The sequence below is a fragment of the Thunnus maccoyii genome, chromosome 14, assembly GCF_910596095.1.
Source record: "Thunnus maccoyii chromosome 14, fThuMac1.1, whole genome shotgun sequence".
NCBI classification, from domain to species: Eukaryota; Metazoa; Chordata; class Actinopteri; order Scombriformes; family Scombridae; genus Thunnus; species Thunnus maccoyii.
Window position 1 is genome coordinate 5,616,655 of NC_056546.1, and position 25,441 is coordinate 5,642,095.

Below are 25,441 nucleotides of genomic sequence, written 5' to 3' on the forward strand. Positions count from 1 at the left end.
TAAAATATTGCCATTAAAATTGCAGTGTAGGCTACCTTTATGAGGTCAGGTACAGACGTGATCATCCAATCAATCAGCGGTGGCTTGTGTTTGAATAAAAGGTTCCCCTTCCAAAAAGGTTGTTGAACGCAGCTTTTAAGCCATAGTTGTGTAAGTTCAGAGGAAAAAAAAACAAAAAAACAAACAAAAAAACATGGAAAATGTTCCAACATTTCTGGAAGATCACTGTACAAAGAGTGACGAGCTCCATTCATTTTACATTTATACAAAAAAAAAGACTATGCACTCTGAAACTATTTAGTAATAAATTACGTTCTTGGTCCTTAATTATCATGAAAATGACAATTCAGAAATAAACAGATCAATGATAACTATGTTAAAACAACCTTTTCACGTGGAAAGAAATAAATAAATCATGCAGGGGGCGGCAGACTCCGAGGCCCTTCCACCTCTCACATCAATCTGTCAGACCAGTGAACTGATGGGATGTTGTGCTGCTACTGGTGAGAAGAAACTCTGATCCGTTTTTTTGAAACTAAAAACAGGTGAATGCATAAAAACTTATCACACAATCCCACAATCCGTCTGTGTGAATCCTCTCCCCTCCCTTAAACAGTATAGAAGAAGCACGTTGATCCAAACAGTCATTCTATTAAATATATTTGTAAAGACTTAGTCAGAAATTCCCCCGTTGTCTCCAAAAACAGAGAGTAAATAAATAAATCAGTGAATAAATAAATAAATAAATAAGTAGATAAATGAATAAGATAAAAGCATGATTAAAATCCATTATTTAATGACTTAAAGGAAAAGGAAGGTGTTATTCTATCTTGTTCTTATTGTCAAAAAAAATCTCATGAAAAGATCAAAACCAACAAAGTGTGTCGATACTTTCCCATTCGTTTCCTTCAACAGCTGGGCCTTGTAGTTTTTAGCAAATCTTACTTAAAAGGGTGTAAATAGCTCATTTCTTGGGGACTATTTTCAGCAGCGAATTAATACACATTTAGTGCTCTAGTGAGTAAAATATTGGCCTGATTATAAGACGACCGCCTCTTTTCCAACAGCTGATTTTGCAAAAAAAATCAACTGTTGGACAAGTTTTCCTGAGATACTATTAATCCTTGAAGCCTTTTCTCTTGTAAAAGTGAAATAAAACCATTAAATCAGAACGTCACACTCTCATACTCTCTCCTGTCAGGCTGTTGGAAAGTTGTCAAAATCATCTATTTAGCATTTATGAAAGTGTCTTTGTGAGAACTTCATCATCTGTGACAGCTGTAGCCTCATTCTCAGCTGCTTGACAGATGATTCAGTCCTCGGTGTATTTCTGCAGTAAAGATGTCAGAAGACGCTTTGGACTCGTTTTTTTTTTATTCATCATGAAGTGAAAATGTTCACCTTCCCGCCGATCTGTCGATGCGGGAATTTAAATGTGCGAAAACAGGAATCAATTAGGAAACGTTGTCGAGGCAGCGAGCGAAATCACTGGTGTCTCTGTCAGACATTTATAACAGTCAAATTACACAGAAAGCTAAATCCATCCCATCAAATCCAGGCCATCCTCTCTTTAAGGAATTACCTTCCTGCCTTCTGGTCAGACATACAGATTTCGAACAACTCTGTACAACAGGTTCAAGTTTTCATAAATCCCGTGTGCAATAAGTGATCTTCATCCTAATACATTATAAAACAGCTTAGCACTTCATTTATTTCCTTGCTGTTAACACACATCCTTATTGTCTGAATTGCGTGTAAAGTACCAGCACTTTTACATCATGTCTTTTGTTGTCTTGCTGTTTTTTTTGATTGTGTTTTTAATGAAAAAAACACAATCAAAAAAATTTCCTCTTGTGGGAGAATAAAGATTTGAACTGAACTGAATTTATTCCCACCGTGCCAGAAAAACACGTTAAACTGAGCAAACAAAAACACTTTTAGGCGTGACTAACCTCGAAAAGATTCACTATGAATGAACTCGGAAACTCTCTCTTTAAAGCTTAGTAACATTAAGGTTACAAACAACCCAGCCAGTGTTCAAATGTAATTTCCCAGATGAAATATAGTCTTATAATGAGGTTTTCCTGCATGTGTTCATCGTGCTAAAGGAAGATGTCACCCAGTGCAACAGTTTGGCTCTTTGATTGTGTTTTTTTAATAGTTTCTTGGACAACAAAGGAGCTGTATGGTGCAGAGGAATACGATATATCAAGGTTTTAAACTACCAAACACAGCTAAATCCTTTAAAAAACAAAACACGGTGTGTATTTTCCCACATCAGTTCATTGGGTGTTCACTAGTGTCTTCTCTGTGTGTCCTTCAGTAAGACAGTAAGCAGTGATCCTGTTATTAATTTTAACGTATTAGTATCGATTCTGACCATTTATGAGACTGACTGCAGAAAAGATCACATGTAGAAGTCGCTATATTCACCATCATCGCTGACAGACTACAAAGAGGTTAAAATAGCAGCTCAGAAATGAGTCGTCTCTGCCGAAAAACATGGTGTTTGGATGCAAAGAGGGGATTTTTTTGATTTTTTTTTAATAGTTGTTAACCATCACTCCATGCAAAATGGAGCCTTGAGTTTGATGTATAGATAGATAGATAGATAGATAGATAGATAGATAGATAGATAGATCATGCAGTACAGACAAGTTTGGGTTTCAGTTGTCTGTCAAAATAACTGATGACAGAAAATAAGACTAAATGAATCTGAATTAAACGCTGAAGTACAGCAAAGTGCATGCTTGGATGGAATTAAAAAATAAATCGTTAAAGCATTCTTCCATTAAAAAGAAAAGTAACAGTCTTTATAATCTGGATTCTGTGTCTCCGTCTCTGCTTCTATCGACTCCCTTCACTATCCTTTCATCAGTGTTTCCCTCTGGTTCTTTTTCTTACTTCCTTTTATTTCGATCCTTTCGCTTCTTTGATTCACTTCACAGATCGATTCTTCTTTGTATTCTCTCGCTGCTTTCCGCGTTTTTCTCTTCGTCGCCTCCCTCAGTCTTCCTCCGACAGAGTTTCGTGAGGGGTCGACGGTCGGGACTTGCTGTGACCTCTAACCTCTGGCTTCCTGTCCTGCAGGAAGTCTTCGATCTCTCCGGGCAAACACTGGAACTTCTCCTGAAACTCGGCCTCCACGGCCCCCTGCAGCTGGAGAAAAAGACGAAAAGTGTGACTCACAGCAGCCACGTTTCTGTTCAAATGTAGAGTAAGTCTGAAAACAGCAGTCAGGTGTCCATGTGAAAACTGAAATAGGTTTTTCTCACTGTAATCATTCTTCCTGCTATTATTGTCCATTAAAAGGTCCCTTCCTGATGTGCTTACAATGGAAGTGATGGGGGACCAAATCCAAAATCCAAAAGTATTCAAAGTATGTCTGAAGCTAATATGAGGCTTCAGCAGTCTGAGTTGGTCACATCAAGCGGATTTTAGTCTAAAATTTCTTATTTGTGTTTCCTCAGTGTTTCCTTGTTGAGCTGTGGTGGAAGTATAGTAAGAAAAAGAAGAAATTTTGTACTAAAAAGACTTTAACTTTGGAAGATATCCACTTGATTTGACAATTTTGGATGGCTTAAGACTCATATTAGCTTCAGATAAACTTTTAAACAAGTACTGTGGATTTCGTCCCCCATCACTTACACTGGATGTGCATTTGGAAGAAATCTTTTAATGTTCTGTATGAACAGGAGGAATGATTACGGCAAGTTTCAATGTTCACTTGGACACCTGCTTGTTGTTTTAAGACTTTGACTTTTAAGAAATTGTAAACCTCTTATTTAACTTTAATTTCCAGAAAGAAATTATGAATTAATCAACTACTGCTATGCAAACAGGGTCATCGAGATAAACAGTTGAGGGCGCTAATTTTTCAGTTGGGTGCCGTCAAACCGTTGCAGAAGAAGAGAGCGCCACAAGATGATGTAATTAAAACAGTCAAACTCAAATGTTTTCGTCTGCTGATATTTTTCGTGGAAGCTTGAGTGGAGGTTTAAATCGTCATGACACGTTCGTTAAGTCTGTTTCCATTGCACTTTCTCTAATCTTGCTTTTATCGTCACACGTTTCCAAATTGTAAATGTGAATAACAACAGGTGGATGAAAACCCACATATTGATTACAGATCACTTCAGATTCATTGCCCTGTGAGGGTTTCTTCAGCTCGTACCATGATAGGATACTGCAGCTAAAAAGTTCTGATTACGTAAACACAGAATCAGTGAGATACATCCGAGATGAATCAGCTCCCAGTCAAAAACAGCACAGACATTCGCCTTGTTTAGGTGCTACTGTTGAGACAGATGGGCTGTACATATGGAAATGCAACCAGCTGTTGTCAGCCATTACTGCCAACAGTTGAACAGCTCCAACATGGCTGCCAGAGGGCATGTTACATCACTCAAACACGTCGACGTCAGCGCTGATCCTAAAACTGTGTGGGTGCGAAAGCAAAAAACAGCAGCAGCTTGGAGCCCCACGTATAAGAAATCTCTTTCTGTGTCAAGCGTGAAGAATGCAGAGTAGTAGGTGGTGCGTTTCACAGAGGTGAAACAAGTAATAAATTAATTTCATAATGAACAGAAACAGGCTGTTTAAATATGCTTTTTACCTTTGGTTTCTGGTCTTGAATCTCCTGCAGCAGCTCATTGTGTTGTTCCACCAGCTGATCGTGGCGCTTCGCCTGCGTCTCCTCGAGCTGGAGACAGACAGAAAAAGAGTCTGAAGAGGCGTTTTATGACTGCAGAGAGTCAGAGAAGACGGTGTTGCATCCATAAAAGTTTCATCATCCTCTATGCATTATTCAATCTATAGAAAAGCCGATCAAAAACTCTCTGCGCTGCTATAACCCAGATTCTTCATCCTCCGCTCACCCGTTTTATGTTCTGGACGACTTCATTGACGTAGGACTTATTGATCTCCATCTTCTCCCTGGGAAGACACAGACAGATGGGTTGAGCTCCGTTGGTTTTGGGCTAAATATTTTTCTCTTTTGATAAGATTAGCAAACATTATCGGCGCATGAAGTAAATGAAAGAGCTACAGCAGGTATCTAGGGGGAGATGGTGGGGGTGTTTATGGATCGTACTCCTCGGCCAGATGTTTCTCTTTGGTCTTCGCCTGGTTGATCTTCTCTGTTCTCCTTCGATCCATCTGTCTCTTCAACTCTTTCTTCTCTCTGAAGCAGCAGGAGAAACATTCGAATGAATAATAAGAGAGATGTTTGAAAAGAAAAAAAGTGCAATTTGGTATAAAAAAGTTTTTCTAACTTGGATCTGCAGCAGGTAGAAATGTTCTACAAGGGATCTGCCCAAAATATCAAATTTGATGTATTATATTGAACGAATTTAAAAGATTTGCACCTCTTATAATAAAACCATAACAGAATAATAGCCTCAAATCAGAAATGTATGATGAATATGAATAGTGTCCACACATTTTGACACCTTCTGCAAAATGTCCTTCCAGTCACTTCTAATCCAAAGCCAATAAAAATATATATATTAATAGCTTTGCTTAGTTTATTGGCATCTGTCTTTTTTCCTCAGACATACATGAGATACTGTAAGAGTGAAGTTGTGTCTTATGGGCAAAAGTTGTGTAAACGTAAGGTTAAACATCAGTTTACTGTGTTTTGTTGAACATTGCCTGTTTGCATATGTTTAGTGATGCAGTGTTTGGGTGATATTGTAGTGTCAGCCGCTTGGCGGCGCTGTTCAGACAGTGGGTAGAGTTTTGGGGGGAGAGAAGAAGAGAAGGAGAATGAGAAGTGTGTGATGACTGGACTGAGCTGTTTTGTTGAAGGTGACTAAAGTTATGAGGAGAACCCAGAACGTATTGGACTGATTTATTCCCTCACTCACACCCACGTCGCTTACACTGGTGGCAGCGGTGGGATTTCCTTCTGTGGAATATAGTCCTTTGGGATTCTGCTCAACTTTTGAGTCCCTAAAGCTATAGGCTAACGATAGCTACGCTAACCGCTAGCTTAGCTTTAGCTTTCAGTACAGTTAGTCAGCTAGTCGTTACCAAGTCCGTTTTTTTTTGTTTTGTTAGCTTCAAGTGAGTTTAGAAACCGTGTTTCGGTCATCTAACTCCGTCCGAGGGCTAAAGAAAAAAATAATAAAAGAGACGAAGGAAACTCATCATGTCTGACGAGGAAGCATTTTCCACCGGTGAGCAGCGAGCCAGCACAAGCACGAGGGGGGCCTCAGCGCAAGGTGTGCCGCCATCTAGCAGAACACAGGGAGCGCCCAGGGGCATTCCCTTACCGCCACCATTTCACAACGATGGCCGTGAGTCTTTTCAACTATGGGCTCGCCGCTATGAGGTAATTCAAGAGGCCCGTTACAAGGACAGTGGTGTGGACATGAATACAGTATTAGCAGCTGAGTTACCCACTAGACTACCACCAGAACTGTTCATTGTATGGGATAATCTGCCCCGGGAAACTCAGGACTCTTATACTGAAGCAAAAAAGCACTTGCAGACAGCTTTTGGCCAAAAGGATGTAATTGCATCATTTCAGACATTCCCTAATGCCCGGCATAGACTACCTAATGAAGCAATGGAAGTTTATGCTGCAGACGTATGCAGGCTTGTCAAAGAAGCTTTCCCAGATTTTGAGCACAATGCTTCCGAGTATATGAAAATGTCTCGCTTCATTGCTGGTCTGGATCAGGAACTTCAAGTCAAATGTCATGAAAGAGGGGTGAAAACTTTCACTGAGGCTTTTCAAGTCGCCTCCCAAGCTGAACGGGCTCGCCAAGCAGCTAGATTAGTAATGCCAGTGTCCTCACCAAATGTTACCATCAGAGATATTGGCACAATGCAGTCAGTAAATTCAGTACGTGAAAATGACATTGAACTCGGGAAAACAGTTCAGAACCTCACTGCTACTGTTAAAGACTTAAGTAAGAATATGGATGCACTGAGACTGAAGCTGGATGAGCGAAGCAGGGAGCACCACCGTGACAGGCACATGCATGTGCGTCCTCAAAGATCTCCCTCACCTTATGGGAGAAGCCCAGATAGGGATGCAAATAGATGGAGCTCAGGCTACAGACATTCCCCCTCCAGATACTCACGTTCCAATCATTCCCCAGAACACTATTCTCCTCAGAGGACTCGCCACCATCAAGATCACACCCGCAGGGAGCCTGACAGGTACCGACAACCTTACAGAGATACTCACTACTCAGACCATGCCTTTAGCCCTTATGAGGAAAAGAGAGGGAGGCAACCCTCTCCCAGTAGACCCTACTATGACTCTCACCGCCGAAGCCCGAGTCCCTATGCCAAGCATGTTTCATTCCAAGAGTATGGGGACCAAGGCCAAACACGACAACCAAAGGACTGGGACAGTCAGTATCCCACTAAGAGTGGTTACGAAGATCATGGCAGATTTCCACAGGGAAACTGCCGTTAGCTGATGATGCGGGGTGTTCATCAGCTACTTCTCTGGAAGCCCCAGACATCTGCCTCACTGAAATAACAGACTGCATCAGTACACCACCAACCCCTAGTGGTACTACAGATATGACAATCCCCCTGACTGAAAGTGTGAACATTGAAGCCACTGTAAGTAAAGACTTCACCTCCTATGTAAGTGGAATTGTCGAGGGCACTAATATGCACATCATGCTAGATACAGGTTCCACTATTTCGTTCATCAGTGAGGAAACCAAAATGTCACTTCCTTCCCTAGCAAAAAGACCCATTAAAAAGAAGTTTATCATGTCACAAGCAGTGACTGGCCAAACTTTGGATACATTGGGTATGATAGACATCACCTTTAAACTAGGGTCTCAAACTCTGCAACATGAAGTGCAAGTCATCAGAAATGTCAGTCAAGGCTTTATATTAGGTTTTGACTTTCTCAAGCCTCACTGTGTGATTCTGGATATGGGGAGAGGACTGTGCTATCTGGGTGATGATGTCCTGCCCCTACTCAGGAAGAGTGACCTGGCACCTGCTAGTTGTACAGCACAAATAATGGAGAACACCACTGTCCCGCCACGGTGTGAAATGATTTGCAAAGTTGCCCTAATTCCCCCTGTAATCAATGCAGGCATACCAGGCAGCTACAGTGGCTGTCTTGAACCCCGACGATTAGAGATGGATGGTATCGCAGTTGCCCGCACACTGTCTACTGCTAGAAATGGCTGTACTGTTGCACGCATCATCAACCCAACACATGGCCCTATGGTGCTTCATTCAGGTATGCAGTTAGGACAGTTTACCCCTGTATCTGACACTGAGGTAATTCAGGATTCAGCCCCAGTATGTAAGGTGTCCACCTGCCCAGTACCACCATCCAGCCTGCCAACTAATGTCACGCATTCAACCAAACTGCCTTTTGATGTCAAATGTGGAGATCTGACGAGTGCAGAGAGGTTTGAACTTCACAGCTTGCTCTCATCTTACCAGGATGTGTTTAGTAAAACCAGCACAGACTTTGGTAATACAGACATTGTCAAACACAAAATCTACACAAACCATGCACCCCCAGTTAGGAAGCGTGCATATCGCACTTCCCCAAAAATGCAAACACTGATCCAGTCACATGTGGACGAAATGCTGGAAAAAGGAATAGTGGAAGTCAGTCACAGCCCTTGGGCAGCACCTGTGGTGATGGTCAGGAAAAAAGATGGCACATGGCGTTTCTGTGTGGACTACAGAGGCTTAAATGCAGTCACTGTAAAGGATGCACACCCTTTACCCAGAACAGACGACACCTTGGATGCTCTCAGAGGCTCATCGGTGTTCAGCACAATGGATCTTTCATCAGGGTACTGGCAAGTGCAGCTAGAGGAGCAAGACAAAGCAAAGACAGCTTTCACCACAGGTAGAGGACTTTACCAGTTTCGTGTCATGCCCATGGGCTTGGTAAATGCACCCCCCACTTTTCAACATCTAATGCAGCTAGTGCTACAGGGTCTCTCGTGGAAGACATGCCTGGTATACCTAGATGACATTATTGTCTATAGCTCCAGCTTTTCTGTCCATCTCCAGCATTTAAGAGAGGTGTTGGATCGCCTCAGAGCTGCCAATCTGAAACTCAAACCCTCAAAATGCTGCTTTGCTCAACAGGAAGTGGCATTCCTGGGACATGTTGTTTCTTCTGCAGGACTAAAACCTGACCCAAAAAACATTGAGAAAGTGAGAGACTGGCCTGCGCCTACAAACCCCAGTGAAGTGAGAGCATTTCTCGGGCTATGCTCTTACTACCGGCGCTTCATCTACCAGTTTTCTAAAATGTCAGAGCCCCTGCATGCTCTCACTCAGAAAGGAAAGACATTTTTATGGACTGAGGTTGAGCAGAGAGCATTTGAAAGACTCCGTCATGCTCTGTGTAACACACCCATCCTCTCCTATCCAGATTTCACACGCGAGTTTCTACTCTTCACTGATGCATCCAACACAGCTATTGGATGTGTTCTGTCACAGATGAATGCTGAAAACAGGGAAAATGTCATTGCATATGGGAGCCGTATTTTGACAAAAACAGAGAAACGGTGGCCTACATATGACAGAGAACTGTGGGCTATCATATGGGCCATTCGTCACTTTCGCCAATATTTGACAGGTTACCCCTTCCGTATCATCACTGACCACAAACCCCTTCTCTCCCTGAGGAAGATGGCTCTGGATTGTGATCCTACAGGTCGCAGGGCAAGATGGGCTCTGGAAATTGATCCTTATGACTGGACAATTGAATATAGACAAGGTACAAAACACGCCAATGCTGACTCTATGTCCCGTCGTCCCTTTACAGCTGAAGGCACCACCCCTATGGTTACAGCCAATCAGGTGAGATGTGTTTCCATTCACACTCAAACAGACCCAATAGAGTCATCCATGTGCACTCCAGCCACTGAGCTGGCACCCTGCTCAGAGACTTTACCCACTGCTTCGACTGCTATGGATTTAATATCACTCGTGCAGTCTGCTTCACCAGATACTGCAGCGGTAACGGTGGACAGTTCACTCCTGAATATTGACAGGCAGTATTTCCTCCAAGCTCAAAAAGCTGATCCTGAGTTGCAAATAGTCAGGAGCTGGGTGTTGACTGACCATAGGCCACCATTCTCAAACATTAAAGCAGCCTCACCTGAAATGAGACAGTACTGGAGAGAGTTTCCTAAACTCACCCTTGTTGATGGTCTTTTGTGTCGCAAAGTCAGACCTCCACCAGGTGACCCTGTTTTACAGATTGTAGTTCCTAGTAACTTGCAGAAGGAAGTGTTTCAAACTTTACATGGACATTCACTCTCGGGACACTTCAGTTCACAAAAGACATTACAAGGGGCACAGATCAGATGCTTTTGGCCTCACATGACACGTGACATAACTCAGTGGTGTCTTGAATGCACAGCCTGTGAAGCACGGCGACCACAGACACCACACCAACAGGCCCCTATGCAAAACATAGTCACATCCAGGCCTTTTGAGAAAATTGCAGCAGACCTGACGGAACTGCCACTCACACGCCGTGGTAATCGGTATGTACTTGTTGTAATGGACTATTTTACTAAGTACCTCAACTTGTATGCGCTTCCTGATCAACGGGCAACCACTGTGGCTAAATGTTTGTTTGAAGATTATATCAGCCACCATGGTGTGCCTCAAAGTTTGCACACTGACCAAGGCCGTCAGTTCAACTCAGATCTTGTCAAAGAACTGTGCAACCGTCTGGGAATACATAAAACGAGGACATCACCTTATCATGCTATGTCAGATGGCATGGTGGAACGAGCAAACAGGACCATCAAGGACCAGTTAGCAAAATATCTGTATACCAGAGGAGGTGAATGGGATGACCATCTAAGGCAGGTTGAATTTGCATACAACACGACTGTTCACTCCTCCACAAAACACACTCCTTTCTTCCTGGCCCATGGCAGAGCGGCCCACCTGCCTGCAGATCTCCTCCTTGGAGACTCACCAGGACTTTCAAACGCCACACCAGGTACTCCAAGTGAATATGCCAATTCGGTATTACTGAAACTGTGTGCTGCTTTTCACTCTGTTGCACATAACCTTGAGGCAGCAGGTGCTCAACAAAAGCACTACTATGATCGTCGGATGAAACACACAGCCTATGAGCCAGGTGACTTGGTGTGGGTTGACCTTCCTGCCCTTGCTAGACAAAAACTGTCACCTAAGTGGACCGGCCCTTTTAAAGTTCTACGACGGCTTGACTCAGGCACAGGTGACATTGGAGTAGACTATGAACTTCTGGATCAACGGGACCCTAGAGCTAAACCTAAGATCATTCACTACAATCGCCTGAAACCTTATCGTTCAGCCTGGTCAGCTGACAGACATCCAGTTCCACCCTCACCTTCAGAACTGACTGTACCAGCAAACGGCCCAGGTCCCCCACGGCTCACTGCACTCTCAGGCTCCAGACCTTATGTATACAGGCACCCAAATAAGCCCGGGTGCTCTGTGACTGCGCCTAGGGATCAGACAAATGTTGGCCCTCTGCCCCAGAGTGCTACTAGCACCACAACACAGGTGGGAGACAATGTTGCCACAGGACATTCCAGTGAACTGTCTCCGGCAGTTCAGCCTTTCACGGGAGTAAGGACTAAGTCAGGTCGTTGTGTACGTCCCCCAGTGCGTTACAGGACTGTTGAATGAACTGTGGTCTGTGTCATATGCTTGATTGAGAAGTACAAGTAAAAAAAAAAAAAAAACAAAAAAAAAAAAAACACTGAGATGTTGCAAACACAAAGAAAAAAAAAAAAAATGTATCCTGTTCCACTGTTCTTTGTTGTTGTTTTGCCAACGTCATCTGTTTATATTGTGGTTAAGCATAAAGTAGTGAAAATTTCATTACACCTATTTGGAAGCGAGGACGCTTCTTGCGTAAGGGGGGGACGATGTGTAAGAGTGAAGTTGTGTCTTATGGGCAAAAGTTGTGTAAACGTAAGGTTAAACATCAGTTTACTGTGTTTTGTTGAACATTGCCTGTTTGCATATGTTTAGTGATGCAGTGTTTGGGTGATATTGTAGTGTCAGCCGCTTGGCGGCGCTGTTCAGACAGTGGGTAGAGTTTTGGGGGGAGAGAAGAAGAGAAGGAGAATGAGAAGTGTGTGATGACTGGACTGAGCTGTTTTGTTGAAGGTGACTAAAGTTATGAGGAGAACCCAGAACGTATTGGACTGATTTATTCCCTCACTCACACCCACGTCGCTTACAATACTCTGCAGAGATCCATCTGCCACAGCCTGAAACAGCTTAAGAGAAACGCTCTTCAACGGCTCTACGGCCGTTATGAAAGAAGCCGTTCACAGTGTAATTCTTTGTGTGATTCCTCGCAGAGATTAAAGACCCAACAAATGTGATGTAATTTCAGTCCCAGATTTTCATCTTACTTGTCGCAGATGTCTTTGAGTTTCTTCATCTGTGCGTTGTGACTCTCCTCAGCCAGACTGCTCAGTCGCTCCGTCAGCTGGAGGAGAAAAAAGGAGCTCATGTTGGTTCATGTTCAAAAAACATACTGGGATGAGTTAACACAGAGCATGTGGAGCATAAAACAAATTACTTAAGAACTTGAGTTTAAATTCTAAATGTAAAACGTACTGTATAATCTCATTTTAGAGCAGGGAATCTTAGCTTTTTGATTTCTTGATTGTAATTATACTGTTTTTCCACATGTCCATCATTCAGCGGCACTTATTGAGGACATCAAAACAGACTGGTGTAAAGGTGAGGGGTCATCAGCAGCAGTTAGTTCTGTTAGATTTTACCGTTTTGATATGTTCTCTCTGTAGATATTTCTGACTGTAGTACTGTTCCTGCCTCAGAGCCAGAAGCTGCTGCTGCTGCTCGTCTTTCAGCTGCTGGAGGCGGTCGTCTTTCTCGCTGTCCGAACATGAACCCCTGATGAGCACGAACACAAATAAATACCCCACCATGCATGGTACAAAAACACAGGAAAACAAATAGATTAGTGATGAATTGCAGACTTTTACATAACAATAATAATAAGATCTCACCACATACTGGTGTATCTTTATTCCATATAGCTGAAATATCTTGACAGTCTGTACAACGATATGATATTTTTCATGTTTAGTAAGAAAATGCGTACCTGCTCTTGCTGCACTGTCTGGCTGTCTTCTTGTATTTGTTGTTGAATTCTCGGAGGAGCTCTGAGGTTTTCTTCTGGTGTCTCCTCACTAACTCCTTCAGCTCCTTAAACTGACGTCTCTGCTCCTTCTGGTAAAGCTTGGACTGCTGCAGACTCTCTATGGTGCACACTGGGACATCTGCTCACACAGGTTAGGATACAGGATGTGTTATAATTGATCTAGATAATTAGTAAAACTGACTTTTCGTTAGAAAATGTGGGTTTTGCGGTTATTGCTGAAGAGTTTCATAGGACACAGAGGAGAAAACTGAATGTAATGGGAACCATATAGATGTGTGCACATGAATGTAGGCCACTGTAGGCTTATCTGTTATATACTAAACTCTGGATGATGTTATTTTTACTGTTGTCTGTTTTGTTCTGTCTCTCTTTGCCGTTTTGTGCGGGTGTGTGAATTATTTTTGAGCGCACTGTTGTGGTTTCATGATTCATGTTTTACCATGTCAACATAAAAAAATTGACTTAATTTATTGTACATGACTTTTATTCCCTTAAAATCTTAACAAGTTGGTTTTCCGACTCATTTAAACTCAACCAAAGTAAAAACATCTCAGTCATGACTGAGTTGTAAGATATTTGAAGCAGTTGTTAGCCACATTTCCAATAAATGTCAAAGCATGTTTAAGTCAGATTATATAGTAAAATACATATTTAAAAGCAAGATATCTATTTTTTAATATGAGGATTATTATGTGTCACTTTGATCTTGCATTTGGAAGTATAACTAGTCAACTGATATCATATTTATGGTTGGAACTAATTACCTAAATGACTTGAATAAGTTTGATCATTCTGTACTAAATGAATCGCCAGTTTGGGTTTGACTCACTGTACTTCTTTCATTAAATATACATTTGAAATAATAATGGTGCATTTGATATTGTTGAGAGTCTTTAGAAAGATATACTTCACCTGGATGTAACAGATGAAGTTCATGTGTGTGTTTCTACACTTTTTGTAAGAATCAGTTCTGCCCGATAGGAAAAATGATTAGAAAGCTCTATGACAATCACTGACCTATCAAAACACTTAAAACCAGATCTTCAGTCTTTGCTGCTGGTTTGGCTGCATCTAAGATACAAAGAGAAGATAGCAACATCATTAACAACAATAACATTTATAATAGTATTTCTTAATATTTGATTGGTGCTAGCATTATTAATGCCTCAAAACCTTTTCCGATATTAACTTTGAGCACCCTTTCTATTCTAGGGCATCTTTAAATTAATATGTGGAGTCTTTCCATGTTAATAAATGATTGCTACCAGTTGTAGCTGCTTGCTGATTGGCTGCGGAGGCTTTGGGCGTCGTGGCGATGGGGGTGTGTCCTGCAGGGCCGGACGCGAGGCTGAGTCCATTCTCCAGTGGCGCTGACTTCTGATCGTTCTTACGCTCTGCACAGCTGTCGGCTTCATCCTGAATATAGAGAATTACAGTCATAAATGAAACTTTCAAGACAAAGACTAGAGACACTAGAAAGAGGACTGACCTCGGTCTGTGTGTCCTCCTCTCCGTCCTCCAGCGTCAGAGCCGCCAGCTGTTTGGACCTCTGCTCCAGAAGGTTGACATATCGAATGGGGTTGGACAGAGCCTCTATTACATCTAGAGAGGAAATATATAGAAATAGACACTTACAGAGCTGCTAGCTGTGCATCAGAAGGTCTGTATGGACATAGTTAATCTCATGGACATGGAAATATTTAAACAGGGCAGAAACACATGCATTTGAAGTTGGAACAATTGTGTATATAGCAGCTGTAGATACTTTTTGTAGCTGCTGGCTCAAAAATGCAGAATTTTTTTAACTCAAACACAGGGAGATTTTCTTTTTTGTTGTTGCTAAATATGAAGGACTAATATCTGGTCAGAGGTGAGGAACACAAGAGTTTAAATGCATGAAAGGAGCTCCAACTACTTCAGCATATTGACATATAATGGACAAAATATAGACAGTCTCTATCTTGCAGAAGACTGAGAGAATAAAGTATAAAGTCTTCATAGATGCAATAATGCTCATCACCCCAAAAAATGTGTTTGCATTGTGCCAGTTTTTTTAGATTTAAAAAAACTAGGCAAGAGAGAAGGAATTATTTGAATCAAAATGGTTTATTCTGTTGAAATCATGATTGTGCTCAGGAAAATGGTTCAACATCTATCTTTTATGTAGTGTTGAGTATTCATGAGTTGAAAGCTGGGGTGCATGAATGTGTTTTGTAAATTTCACGGCTATCTGCATCTTTGAATTTTATATTTTTTTGTGTACAAGAGGAAATTTTAGCCTCAACATCAGAGCAAAAAGTCAGAAAATTTGTTTAAAAACGTATTGTCTGTGGACCACGAATATCCACAGCAAAGTTCATGGAGGTCTGACCATGAGACACCTCGTTAAAGGCGAAAGTGTTGCGAAGGAGAAAGTTTGAATTGACAGTAGTTTGTACCTGCAAAGGTGTCTGGAACGTAGTCTTTGACTTCGATGTAGACAAACACAGCCGGTAGAATCAGAGACTGATTTTTCTCATTTCTCAGGCCGATATAACGATATCCTTCAAAGAAAACATGTACACATGAAGTCTGATGTAATCATCGTTGGGGTTAGTTAAGATAAACAAGATGTTGAAAGACTCTGGTGAGTTCACACCCAACATGTAGTCAGTACAATCACGCAGAGCAAGATTACTAAGAAAATTACAAGTTATTTCATTTAAAGTGGTGTATAACATTTTATCAAAGCAGCAGCGCCTCTGCAAGCTGTTTTAATGGGTTTTTGTGGGAGGCAGGATGTGTCTCCCAGTAGGCAAAGCAAGCAGAAGAAGCCAGCAGAAAAGACAGCAGCAGCTGCTGAATAATGTGACAAATACATCAGCGGATTTAGAGTCTACACGGGTGTTAAATGAGACAGGAAAAGAAATATGCAGATATTATCCTTTCAAGTTAGGGATTAAAGTAATAATGTGTGACATTTGCATGTAAAGAAATGTCCATTATTCTACTGTCTACCACATTTTAGCATAATACAACCATTTTCCTCATGATTCAGGAAGGTTTTTACACTTTTAAACAGTAGTCTAATGAGTATTCTGGCATAATGCTGCATTTACACAAGCAAAAACCACTTTTTTTTGGAATAATAGAAGAAAATCTAGTGTGTAGAGTTATAGAAAGTGAAACTGACAGAAAAAAAACTAAACTAAACTAGGTACCTGGTCTTATGGCAGACACTGGGATAATTCGATGACCAATAAACTTCCCTCCTTCCTCAAACGCAGCGATTCTCAGAGAGGCCAGAGTAGGAAGAATCACCTGTCGGAGTCAGACCGTTAACAGGGAGATTATGGTAGAATAGCAGTAGATTCTCCCTCCTGTTTCTCTGCAGGTATCTCACCTTTTTGAACACGATGGGCTCTTCGTCCCACACTGGGTTGATGGCGTTGTTGTTCTGAGAGGTTTTGGTCTTCAGCGCTTTCCTCCTGGTGTCCACAGGAAGTCCAAACATCTCCACCTCCACGTACACACCCACCCTACGTTCAGTCAGGAACTGGCCTGAAATCACCTAAAACAAAACAGAGAGAAACATGTTTCAGCGAATAAATACACACATGTAGTACAGCAGTGAGAGTCTTCATAACAAACTAATTGGTTTATCATAGAGGACTGCAGAAAAATACAAGTATACAGTCAAAATGTGTTGCCTTAACGCCACTATATGTAGTATTTGAACATTTCTGACTTTGGTGACTCCTACTGTCTCTTTCTTCCACAAACAAAATCTTATTCCAGCAGAATAAGTTAAAAGATTCTATAATCACATAAAGACTTCGACAAATGGAAACTATCGTAGCCGCACCTTCACAGAGAGGGTGTTAGCTACGATGCCGTCCACTGTGTTTTCTGTAAAAGGGTCAAAGTGTTTGTCTGGCCGCCTCATGAACTCAGGCTTCAGTCTGTAGCCGCTCCGACCGTTGTACTCAAACATGAAGAGATTCAGCTGCATGGACAAATCTGGAAGACAGGGATGATGGTAGCTTTAAGGCTGATCTATGGGAGGTTGCTGGACACTTTTGATAAGTAGTGACACATTTTCAACTTTCTTTCATGTTGCGCACCTGGAGCATATTGTTATGTTGCAGACACTGTCATATTTTGCTGCAAAAGGTGATTGGGTAGTGTTACTAACATCGCCATGGAGATTGTACTTTTCACTGGACTTCATTATTGATATTTTGGTCTTTAACTTTAGGTAACTTGTAACGTCCTTGTTTAATTAGTTTAATTAATTTAGCTAGCTCACCAAAGTATAAATTGAAAACGTTGCACGACTCTTTAATTTCTGTTGAGCCACATTTATCAAAAGAGTCGAGTGATGTGCCATAAATCAGCCTTTAGAGTTGTTGAGAAGTAAAGTAGAAGGGGTTATTTGGGGTTTTTGGTTGATTGATTCATCAGTACAAACAGAAAGAAATCAGGTTTGTTAAAAGTACAAAAGTACAAGACTGTGAGTCCAAAAAGAAATGCAGCACAAAACATGATGTCACTAATGGGGTTTAATTGAAGTTTTGATGTTCAACTTTGAAATCATTAAATACATTTAGGAGCTTGAATCATGGCAGTTTTAGATTTTGGATCAATGTGGGGATCAGTTAAGGAAATATGGCACATTGTTTTCAGTGGCTGATGAGGCTAACTGTAATATTTACATTTGACCTACTGTACCAAAAAGAAAGTTGAAATATTTAGAACCACTGGCTTTAACATAACCTGTTGGTGTTGATAAATTATCCAGGTGAGTACTGTACCTTTGTTTAAAGGTGCAGATTTAAAACAGTGAAAAATATACAGTTTTTTTTTTTACCTATAGTTTGGTAGTTGAGAGCCACCAGCTGACATCCAGCGTTCCAGAAAAGTTGAGGCATGAAGTTGGACGAGTCAACTCTGGTTCCTTTAGGATAGATACGACTCAACTGGGATTTATTATATCTGGTTGATGCAAAGTTAAGGACAGTTATAGAATGAGTTTGTTCACTTTTATCCCCTTGTCATCTTCCAGTTGCACATGACCAAAAGAAAACCGTCACTCATAACATCATATAAACATATTCTTAATTTCAGATAACAAATGTTACTGTCGAAAAATGGTCTTTATGTATAGATACAGCTGCTAAAACACTTTATTATCATCTTTATTAAACTGTAATGTATTATATATATGTATATCTATTACACACTGGTAACTGCAATTATTGAAAATAATATTATTAAAAGTCACTCATTGACTGAGACAGATTATGAAGGTGTTTTCTTTTTCTTTTTTTGAGCATCAGAAGAGGAAGAAGAACACAAAGAAGAAGCGGTTGCCATGGTACGGTGTAACTGTGGTAACTGTTGCCAAGGATACTCTACAAACTCCACTGGCGACTTTGTGAGGTGCTCCAAAGCTTTGGTCTCCACAAAAGACGACATGTTGTAACAGCGGGCTGCCTCTACACACACACACACACACACACACACACACACACACACACACACACACAGACACACACACACACACACACACACACACACACACACACACACACACACACACACACACACACATTTTCCAGTTACCAATTATCTCGGTAACTACGTGATTCTCTTTTGACATCAGTTTCAATGTCTTTCTTCCTTTCGGTGGTTTTTAGATCTTGTTGGTAAAATGCAAGGACACATGTCTTGAGTTAAAACATTATATTGATCAAAAATACACTTTTATATCTTATTTTTTTACTCCTAAGCTTGTCGTTTCAAGAAAGAAATAATAATGAGATCAATGACTGGAAACATACTACTATATCACTGAGAATTTTCATCAGATTATCCTTAAAATGTGAAATGTACAGACAAATCCTGAGGCATTAAATGATATTGAAGAAAGAAACATTTAGAACAAATCATTCAAACAACCAGTGTGTTTGTCTCATCATGTCAAACTACTGGGTTCTGATCTGCTTTTCTTACTCTTGGAGGCTTCAAAGGAGTTGAACTTGGTTGGTTGGACGTAGTTTACCAGAGTCGACATTTCCTCTGTTGCCACGGCTTCCCGCTCTGCTGAACCCTGGAATAAACAATGACAGGAAAAGGGAAGTTTGGATCTAAATATTCACCGATCCAAATCAGCGAGCTGGGTTAAACGGTGCAACACAAGGTGTCTGCAAGTTCAATTTAAGACCTTTTTAACACCACATATTATGCAGTTTAATACTTGTTTCAGGATCATACCAGACAAAGATATGAAAGTATGGAAAACCAGTATGGATGATATGACCTTCAAGTACTTCCCAGCAGTATAATTCTTAATTGATTGATATAATGTGTCCTGGACAGAAATAAGTGGTAGAACATGGATAAATGAGTTAACTGATTAATGCATTTAGGTTCTTTTAAGTTTTTGCCAAAGTAAACACCATGTGTAAGCTTCCTACAGCACAATCTACTGTTGAAACAATCCCTCCTTTAGTTTATAGGTGTATAATGTCTCTAATTTTATAACTTTATAACATTAGTGCCTACTGGAGGGAAGAGAAAATATGTAGGACTTTTGCAAAGTAAACTTTATAATACTTTTTAAGGCCTTTTAAAGAATTAGAAAACTAATTTCAACGGTTTTTAAGGCTGTTCAAGACCCGCAGATACACAGTTTTCATTGTTTTGGTCCTGAACTCCGACAAATTTTAGTTAGGAGTTTTCAGCATGTAGTAACAAAAAAACAGCTTCATCATCATGGAAACTTAACAGTAACACCAACGTAACATAAAAACAATAGTAAACAGCAAAACCAACACACACACACACTAACCTCCTCTCACTATCACACTCCCACAACAGGCCTTTTCTTTTCAGTTTTTTTGCTTTTCATGTTTTCCCATTCTTCTTCTCGTCTCTATAATGAATTCCATCTAGTCTGTTTAATTCCTTTCTTTTCTTTCAATGTGAATGGTGACATTTTTATCTCCAGTTTGTGATTCTGTTTCTTTTTGTATTTGCCACCAAATTTTCCAGCTTATCTGTTTGTGAAGATAAATAGAGACTGAATCGAGCCAGTAAACAATAAGTCGTGGCTTGTATGCTTAAAGCTGAGGCGTACTGTGAACACGGGAAGGACAAGGAAACAAAACATCTCCGACACAACACATTAAGAATAAACAACAACAGACGGCAATGACACCATAAGACGACTAAACAGCGACACACTGCAGTGACGACGGCGAAATTAAAACGACAACAAGAAGCAGCGAGAGTCAAATATAATAAAACAGCCTCGATGGTAAAACAATGAGAATAAACAACACTTGTTAACGAATGGAGACAAGCAGTGAGGGTGACTGACCCACAGCCACTAACCTTTTTACCATCATCATCTTCATCATCATCATCTTCCTCACTCTCAGCTTCCATCTCTGTTAAAATTGAAGTTAAACAAGTCTTCATCTTTGGTTGTTCTCTCTGTCATCGCTTCTTTTTTTTTTTTTTTTTTCCAAATATCAAAGACCAGATTAAAAGCAGCAGCATAGTTATGATCACGCTCATGTCATTCTAACATTTATTGTGCATTTTTAATATCATTTCACCACATTAAATTGAGGTTACATTTACATTATTTATGTTTTATGTGATATTTTTAACGTATCAAAAGAGAGGAAGAGGTAAAAATGTTAAAATCACTTTATTAAAAGTGTTTGATATGCAGTAACACCTCAGTTAATGACAACTCATGGTTGCCGGTTGTCATAGTAACATGCTTTGTGGCTTGCAGTGGCTAGTTTTTCAGGTGCTCAGCAGAAAGGAGGGGCTCCATGATAAAAAAAAAAAAAAATCTTAAGGACGGGTGCAGTGCAGTAAAAAAAAAAACTTTTGGGAACCACTGTAATACATCATCAGTGACTCAGACATTAAAAACTGTCCTTTTGACAACACATAGATGTGCAGACGAGGTTTGTAGCATAATAGAAACACTTAAGTTTAACAAGAGCAACCATAAAGCCGACCAGGATAGATTTAGCTGATCATTAGCCAGCTCTGATTCAGAACATCATCTACACTCTATAACACGGTGCATTACTGTTTTTTTTTATTAATGAACAATAATGTTTCTTTGTTTTTAAAGAAATTGTCTGAAGCTGTCTATCAAACATTAAAATCAATCCACAAATAAACCAACAGTAGATATTCACACACAATATCTGAGTAATGCAGCAAACTGAAATTTGTGATTTGTAACACAAAAAAAAAACAAGAGAATAAACCAGATAGATGCCTTTAGTTTTGTAAACAAGCAGCTGCTTTAAATTCTCACATTCAGCCCACTCAAGCGTCCACTGACTAAAGGGTCACGGCCAGTGTATGAGTGTCTACTTCAGCACAGATCGTCTGCTCTTTGTGTACAGCCGGGCTTTTAGCAGACAAGAGCGATGGCCTACGTGGCGGACTCGAGCCTGTTTTTAGGATTTGCATATCAGACGTGTCAATAAGGTTCCCTAATTCACCCCCCCACCCCCACCCTCCACCCACCCTCCTCACCCTCCTCACCCTCCTCACCCTCCCCGCTCTGCTGTTTAATTGCTGCTCTGGGCTTCCGACCTCATCTGGGATGTCCTGCTCATTACTGAGACCTCCCAGATGAGGTGCAAAGGAGCGCAGAGGAAAATATCAGCATGAGTGGAACAAGTTGCTTCGTCATCATAGAAATTATAGCTGAGTAATTTGAGGTGACATCTGACAGACGATCCGAATGCGACAAAATCATAAAACAGTATATGTGAAAACCATATGACCCAACTTTTTTGGTGGTTTTCAGCCTTTGGTATTAGCCCAAATTTTTCCTGCCACTCTCTCTAAATCTGTTAAAAAAAAAAAGGCACAAAAACGATCTTGGTGATCTGAATTTCTATTAACCTATCACACTCACTGCGGCACTGAAGCTGCAGTGCTTTCATTGATTTGGTGGTGACTCATGGTTGTGAAGACCTACGTCTCAAATATGTGAAAACAGCTCAAAAGATACACAAAAACACCAATAACCCTTTGGTGTCAACATTTTTTCAGCCATATGCAGCCGTTGTAGCTTCTGAAACCACAGAATGATTATTGTCCATTTTTTTAATTGATTTGAATATCAGGTGTCACAGCTGAACACATTTCACATGTATTTCAAGGCTGTAAAAAGTCCTTTTGTCTTTGTGTGTGTGTGTCTTACCTCCTGTGTTGTTGCTAGGAGATACTGGTTCGTTGCTCTGATTGGCAGGCTGGTCCGTCAGTCTCTTGGTGTCGGTGTTATTGGGCGGTTTGTGAGATTTCTTGTTCTTGATGAGAATTTTGCCCATCAGCTCTTGAGGACTGGGTAGGGGGACACCTGACTCCAGCTACACACACACACACACACACACACACACACACACACACACACACGCTCATACAGCCAATGGATATGACAGTATAGCTGCTAGCTGCAGCTACCTAATAAACATGAAATTAACGATTATTTAGCAGTTGCTGCAATCTTTTGACATAACATTTGTCCTGTGTGTGTGTGTGTGTGTGTGTGTGTGTGTGTGTGTGTGTGTGTGTGAGGGAGTGTGTGTGTGTGTTCTTACAGGATATTTGTCCAGAGGGTCGATCAACAGAGCTTCTCCGAAGATAGATTGACAATATTCAGCCATCTTAGCCTGTTGCTTCAAACTACAAGATAGAACATAAACATAACAGATATTTTAATAAATCACAGACATTTCTGTATCATTTTATACACCAGCTGACAAGTAACAAGGACTTGTAATATGAAATGCCAGAGATAAGCTCGAGCAATTTATCTATCAACCAGAGAGCACTGACATCTTTATTTTTCAACTGTAAAAATGTACCACAGTGAACATATTTTGATCACAATTATTTGATAATCAAATCCTTATCAAACTTTTTAAACTTCCTTTAAAAAGGAATGTTATTAGTGTCCAAATATAGTCAGTGTAGATCGAGCTCTAATAGATCTTTATATTATAAACCTGGTTAAGCATCTTACATTGTAATCTCTTTGTACAAATAGATAAACACATTAGAAATGAGAGAGAGAGAGATTCTCACGAGTCCACGTGATTTTCAAAAGACAGTATGACGGGGAAAGGTGAGGTCTTGAAGGCGCACTCTGAGATGGCTTCAATCACTTCCTGGAAAATAAAAAATAAAATCAGCACATCAATAGTAACAGCGACTGTAACCACCACATAAGACATTCAAAATTTGCTCTTTTGGGGGAAACTTTGCTGTTTTGGCTGAAGCACCTGATGTGTACTCACCTTGAAGGGGATTTCTGATGTCATGGTGAACCCGTGTGTGATCACAGGTTCTTCCTCGTTAGTTCGTCCTTTCCACACATCTAATTCCACACAACGGCATCCGGCCAGGAGAACCTGTCTGTACATCTCCACCGAGGAGCTCCCTGCCAGCTGGCCCGCTGAAACACATTTAACCTCTTTAACGACCTGCTTAAACCAGTTGTAAGCGGGAGCATCACGCAGTAATGAGTAATGGCAAAATTTGGCCAATTGGAGATGATTGGAGAGGTTTGGGGACACCAGTGATACCACAAACTAAAAACTCCCGACCTCCCGTAAGGTTAGGCCTAGAGGTCTGGAGTTTTATACATGTTGAAGATGTAGAAGGTTTATGGAGTTCTGAATAGTCCTGGTATAAAGCATGTCTTGATTATTGTTATTCAAATATGACTCATGATGTTTGTTTAGCATGTGTTTTAGCCACATGCTAAACAAACACATTTCCAGAAACTAGAAGATGTCACTTGTTAAATGAAGCCTAATATATGCATCATGGCCTCACAGTTCTTCTGTTATAAGCTTTTCCATTTGGCCAAATAGGCAAAAATTCTATGAAAAGGGAGGATGTTAAGGGGTTAAATACAAAGTTATCTCTCCTAGACTACATGGACAATGATTACTGCTGGTTGGATAAAGAAAATAGAGGAACACAGTATTTTAATGAGTTTCTTTGTTCTGAGCAGAGAGGAAAAGCTTTAATGCCTCGGACAAATAATGGACAACAAATTCAATGGTCAGTTTTTATCTTCTGTAAAACATCATCCTCTCTGCTACTGCTAATATGGAAGCAGAGGAGGTACAGTAGGCTTATGATCCCCCTCAAAAAATCCAAGACATGACCAAAACCAGCTCTCAGATTGTCCCTTTCTGGTCTAAAATTTGTACCGGAGCCAAAAATGGTGAGTTTTAACCACATTGTCTGTTTCTTCGAGTCCTTTTGTGTCCATTCAGGATCAGATTTTTTTTTAAAGGAGGAGCCAATCACTGGTTCTAGTAACATAGTCAAGGGTCCTTTCAGGTTAGATAGTGACAAATGCACACCAGGTGTTTAGTGGAGGTGATAGAATGATCTACAGAGGACGATCATGTTGAGGCATTTTAGATGAGGCTGGAGTCAAAATAAAGCCGAGCATGACGGTCTGTGTTCTTGATGGTTTGTATCACATGAATAAATAGCTGAACATTAGCATCAGTCCAGACTGTGCTTCAGAGGTAAGCATGTAGTAGTGTGTGTGTGTGTGTGTGTGTGTGTGTACCTGTCAGATATGTGTTATGTGATGAGTTGATGAAGTAGTGAGACAGCGGAAAGCTCATATCTTCAGACTGATCCAGTTTTTCCGGTGGGATGACGCCGTTCTCATCACTAGATAGATAACTAGCGAACGCCTGGAGGGAGATGACACCTGCACAACACACACACACACACACACACACAATTATGAGGAGGAGGACAGTTATCAATATGAATGAGTACATCTGCCAAATGTTAGAAAAACATTAAAGAAAATAGGATTTGTGTTTAATCTTCCTGATTGAAACGATCTGCCATGTTTCCTTGCTGTAAACATTTTATACATCCTCAAGTGCCCCTTTAAGCCTCTTTCTTAACATCTTATTGGTTTTGTAATATTTTGGATCTGAAAAATACATATTATTAAACTTGACAACAGTTCAGTCATGCCCAACAAGTCCTATAATCTAAACAACTTTGCCTTCGACCTGTGTAAGTGCTTTTTTGGTCTGCTGCCTCTATGCTTGAGTTTCAGCAAATAAAACCACTCGGTTCAGGTTAAGTCACTTTTGCTCCTCAGCTGTTTGAACAAATGACCAAGGACATGTTTTTTAACAGGAAAAAGACAGTCTCCTCATGTCTGATGGGAATCTTTTGAGCTAAAAGTTGAGCAACATA

At 40.6% G+C, this 25,441-nt stretch overlaps 1 protein-coding gene across 1 annotated transcript in view; it reads right to left on the reverse strand.

Annotated features, from left to right (window-relative positions):
* Positions 1-1,785: 1,785 nt before the first annotated feature.
* Positions 1,786-25,441, reverse strand: part of LOC121911402 (1-phosphatidylinositol 4,5-bisphosphate phosphodiesterase beta-1-like) — a 33,706-nt gene continuing 10,050 nt past the window's right edge. Inside the window, exons 10-32 of the mRNA XM_042432831.1 lie at positions 24,789-24,935; positions 23,494-23,651; positions 23,282-23,364; positions 22,795-22,879; positions 22,398-22,563; positions 20,546-20,601; positions 19,163-19,259; positions 18,561-18,645; positions 18,018-18,142; positions 17,013-17,167; positions 16,551-16,718; positions 16,369-16,468; positions 15,607-15,711; positions 14,658-14,770; positions 14,434-14,584; positions 14,186-14,239; positions 13,109-13,286; positions 12,765-12,897; positions 12,390-12,466; positions 5,093-5,182; positions 4,878-4,935; positions 4,616-4,702; positions 1,786-3,159 (exon numbers count right to left, since the gene is read on the reverse strand). Of these exons, the coding sequence (XP_042288765.1) occupies positions 3,007-3,159; positions 4,616-4,702; positions 4,878-4,935; positions 5,093-5,182; positions 12,390-12,466; positions 12,765-12,897; positions 13,109-13,286; positions 14,186-14,239; positions 14,434-14,584; positions 14,658-14,770; positions 15,607-15,711; positions 16,369-16,468; positions 16,551-16,718; positions 17,013-17,167; positions 18,018-18,142; positions 18,561-18,645; positions 19,163-19,259; positions 20,546-20,601; positions 22,398-22,563; positions 22,795-22,879; positions 23,282-23,364; positions 23,494-23,651; positions 24,789-24,935 (2,624 nt within the window). The 3' untranslated portion in view covers positions 1,786-3,006. The remainder of the gene's footprint in view (positions 3,160-4,615; positions 4,703-4,877; positions 4,936-5,092; positions 5,183-12,389; positions 12,467-12,764; positions 12,898-13,108; positions 13,287-14,185; positions 14,240-14,433; positions 14,585-14,657; positions 14,771-15,606; positions 15,712-16,368; positions 16,469-16,550; positions 16,719-17,012; positions 17,168-18,017; positions 18,143-18,560; positions 18,646-19,162; positions 19,260-20,545; positions 20,602-22,397; positions 22,564-22,794; positions 22,880-23,281; positions 23,365-23,493; positions 23,652-24,788; positions 24,936-25,441) is intronic.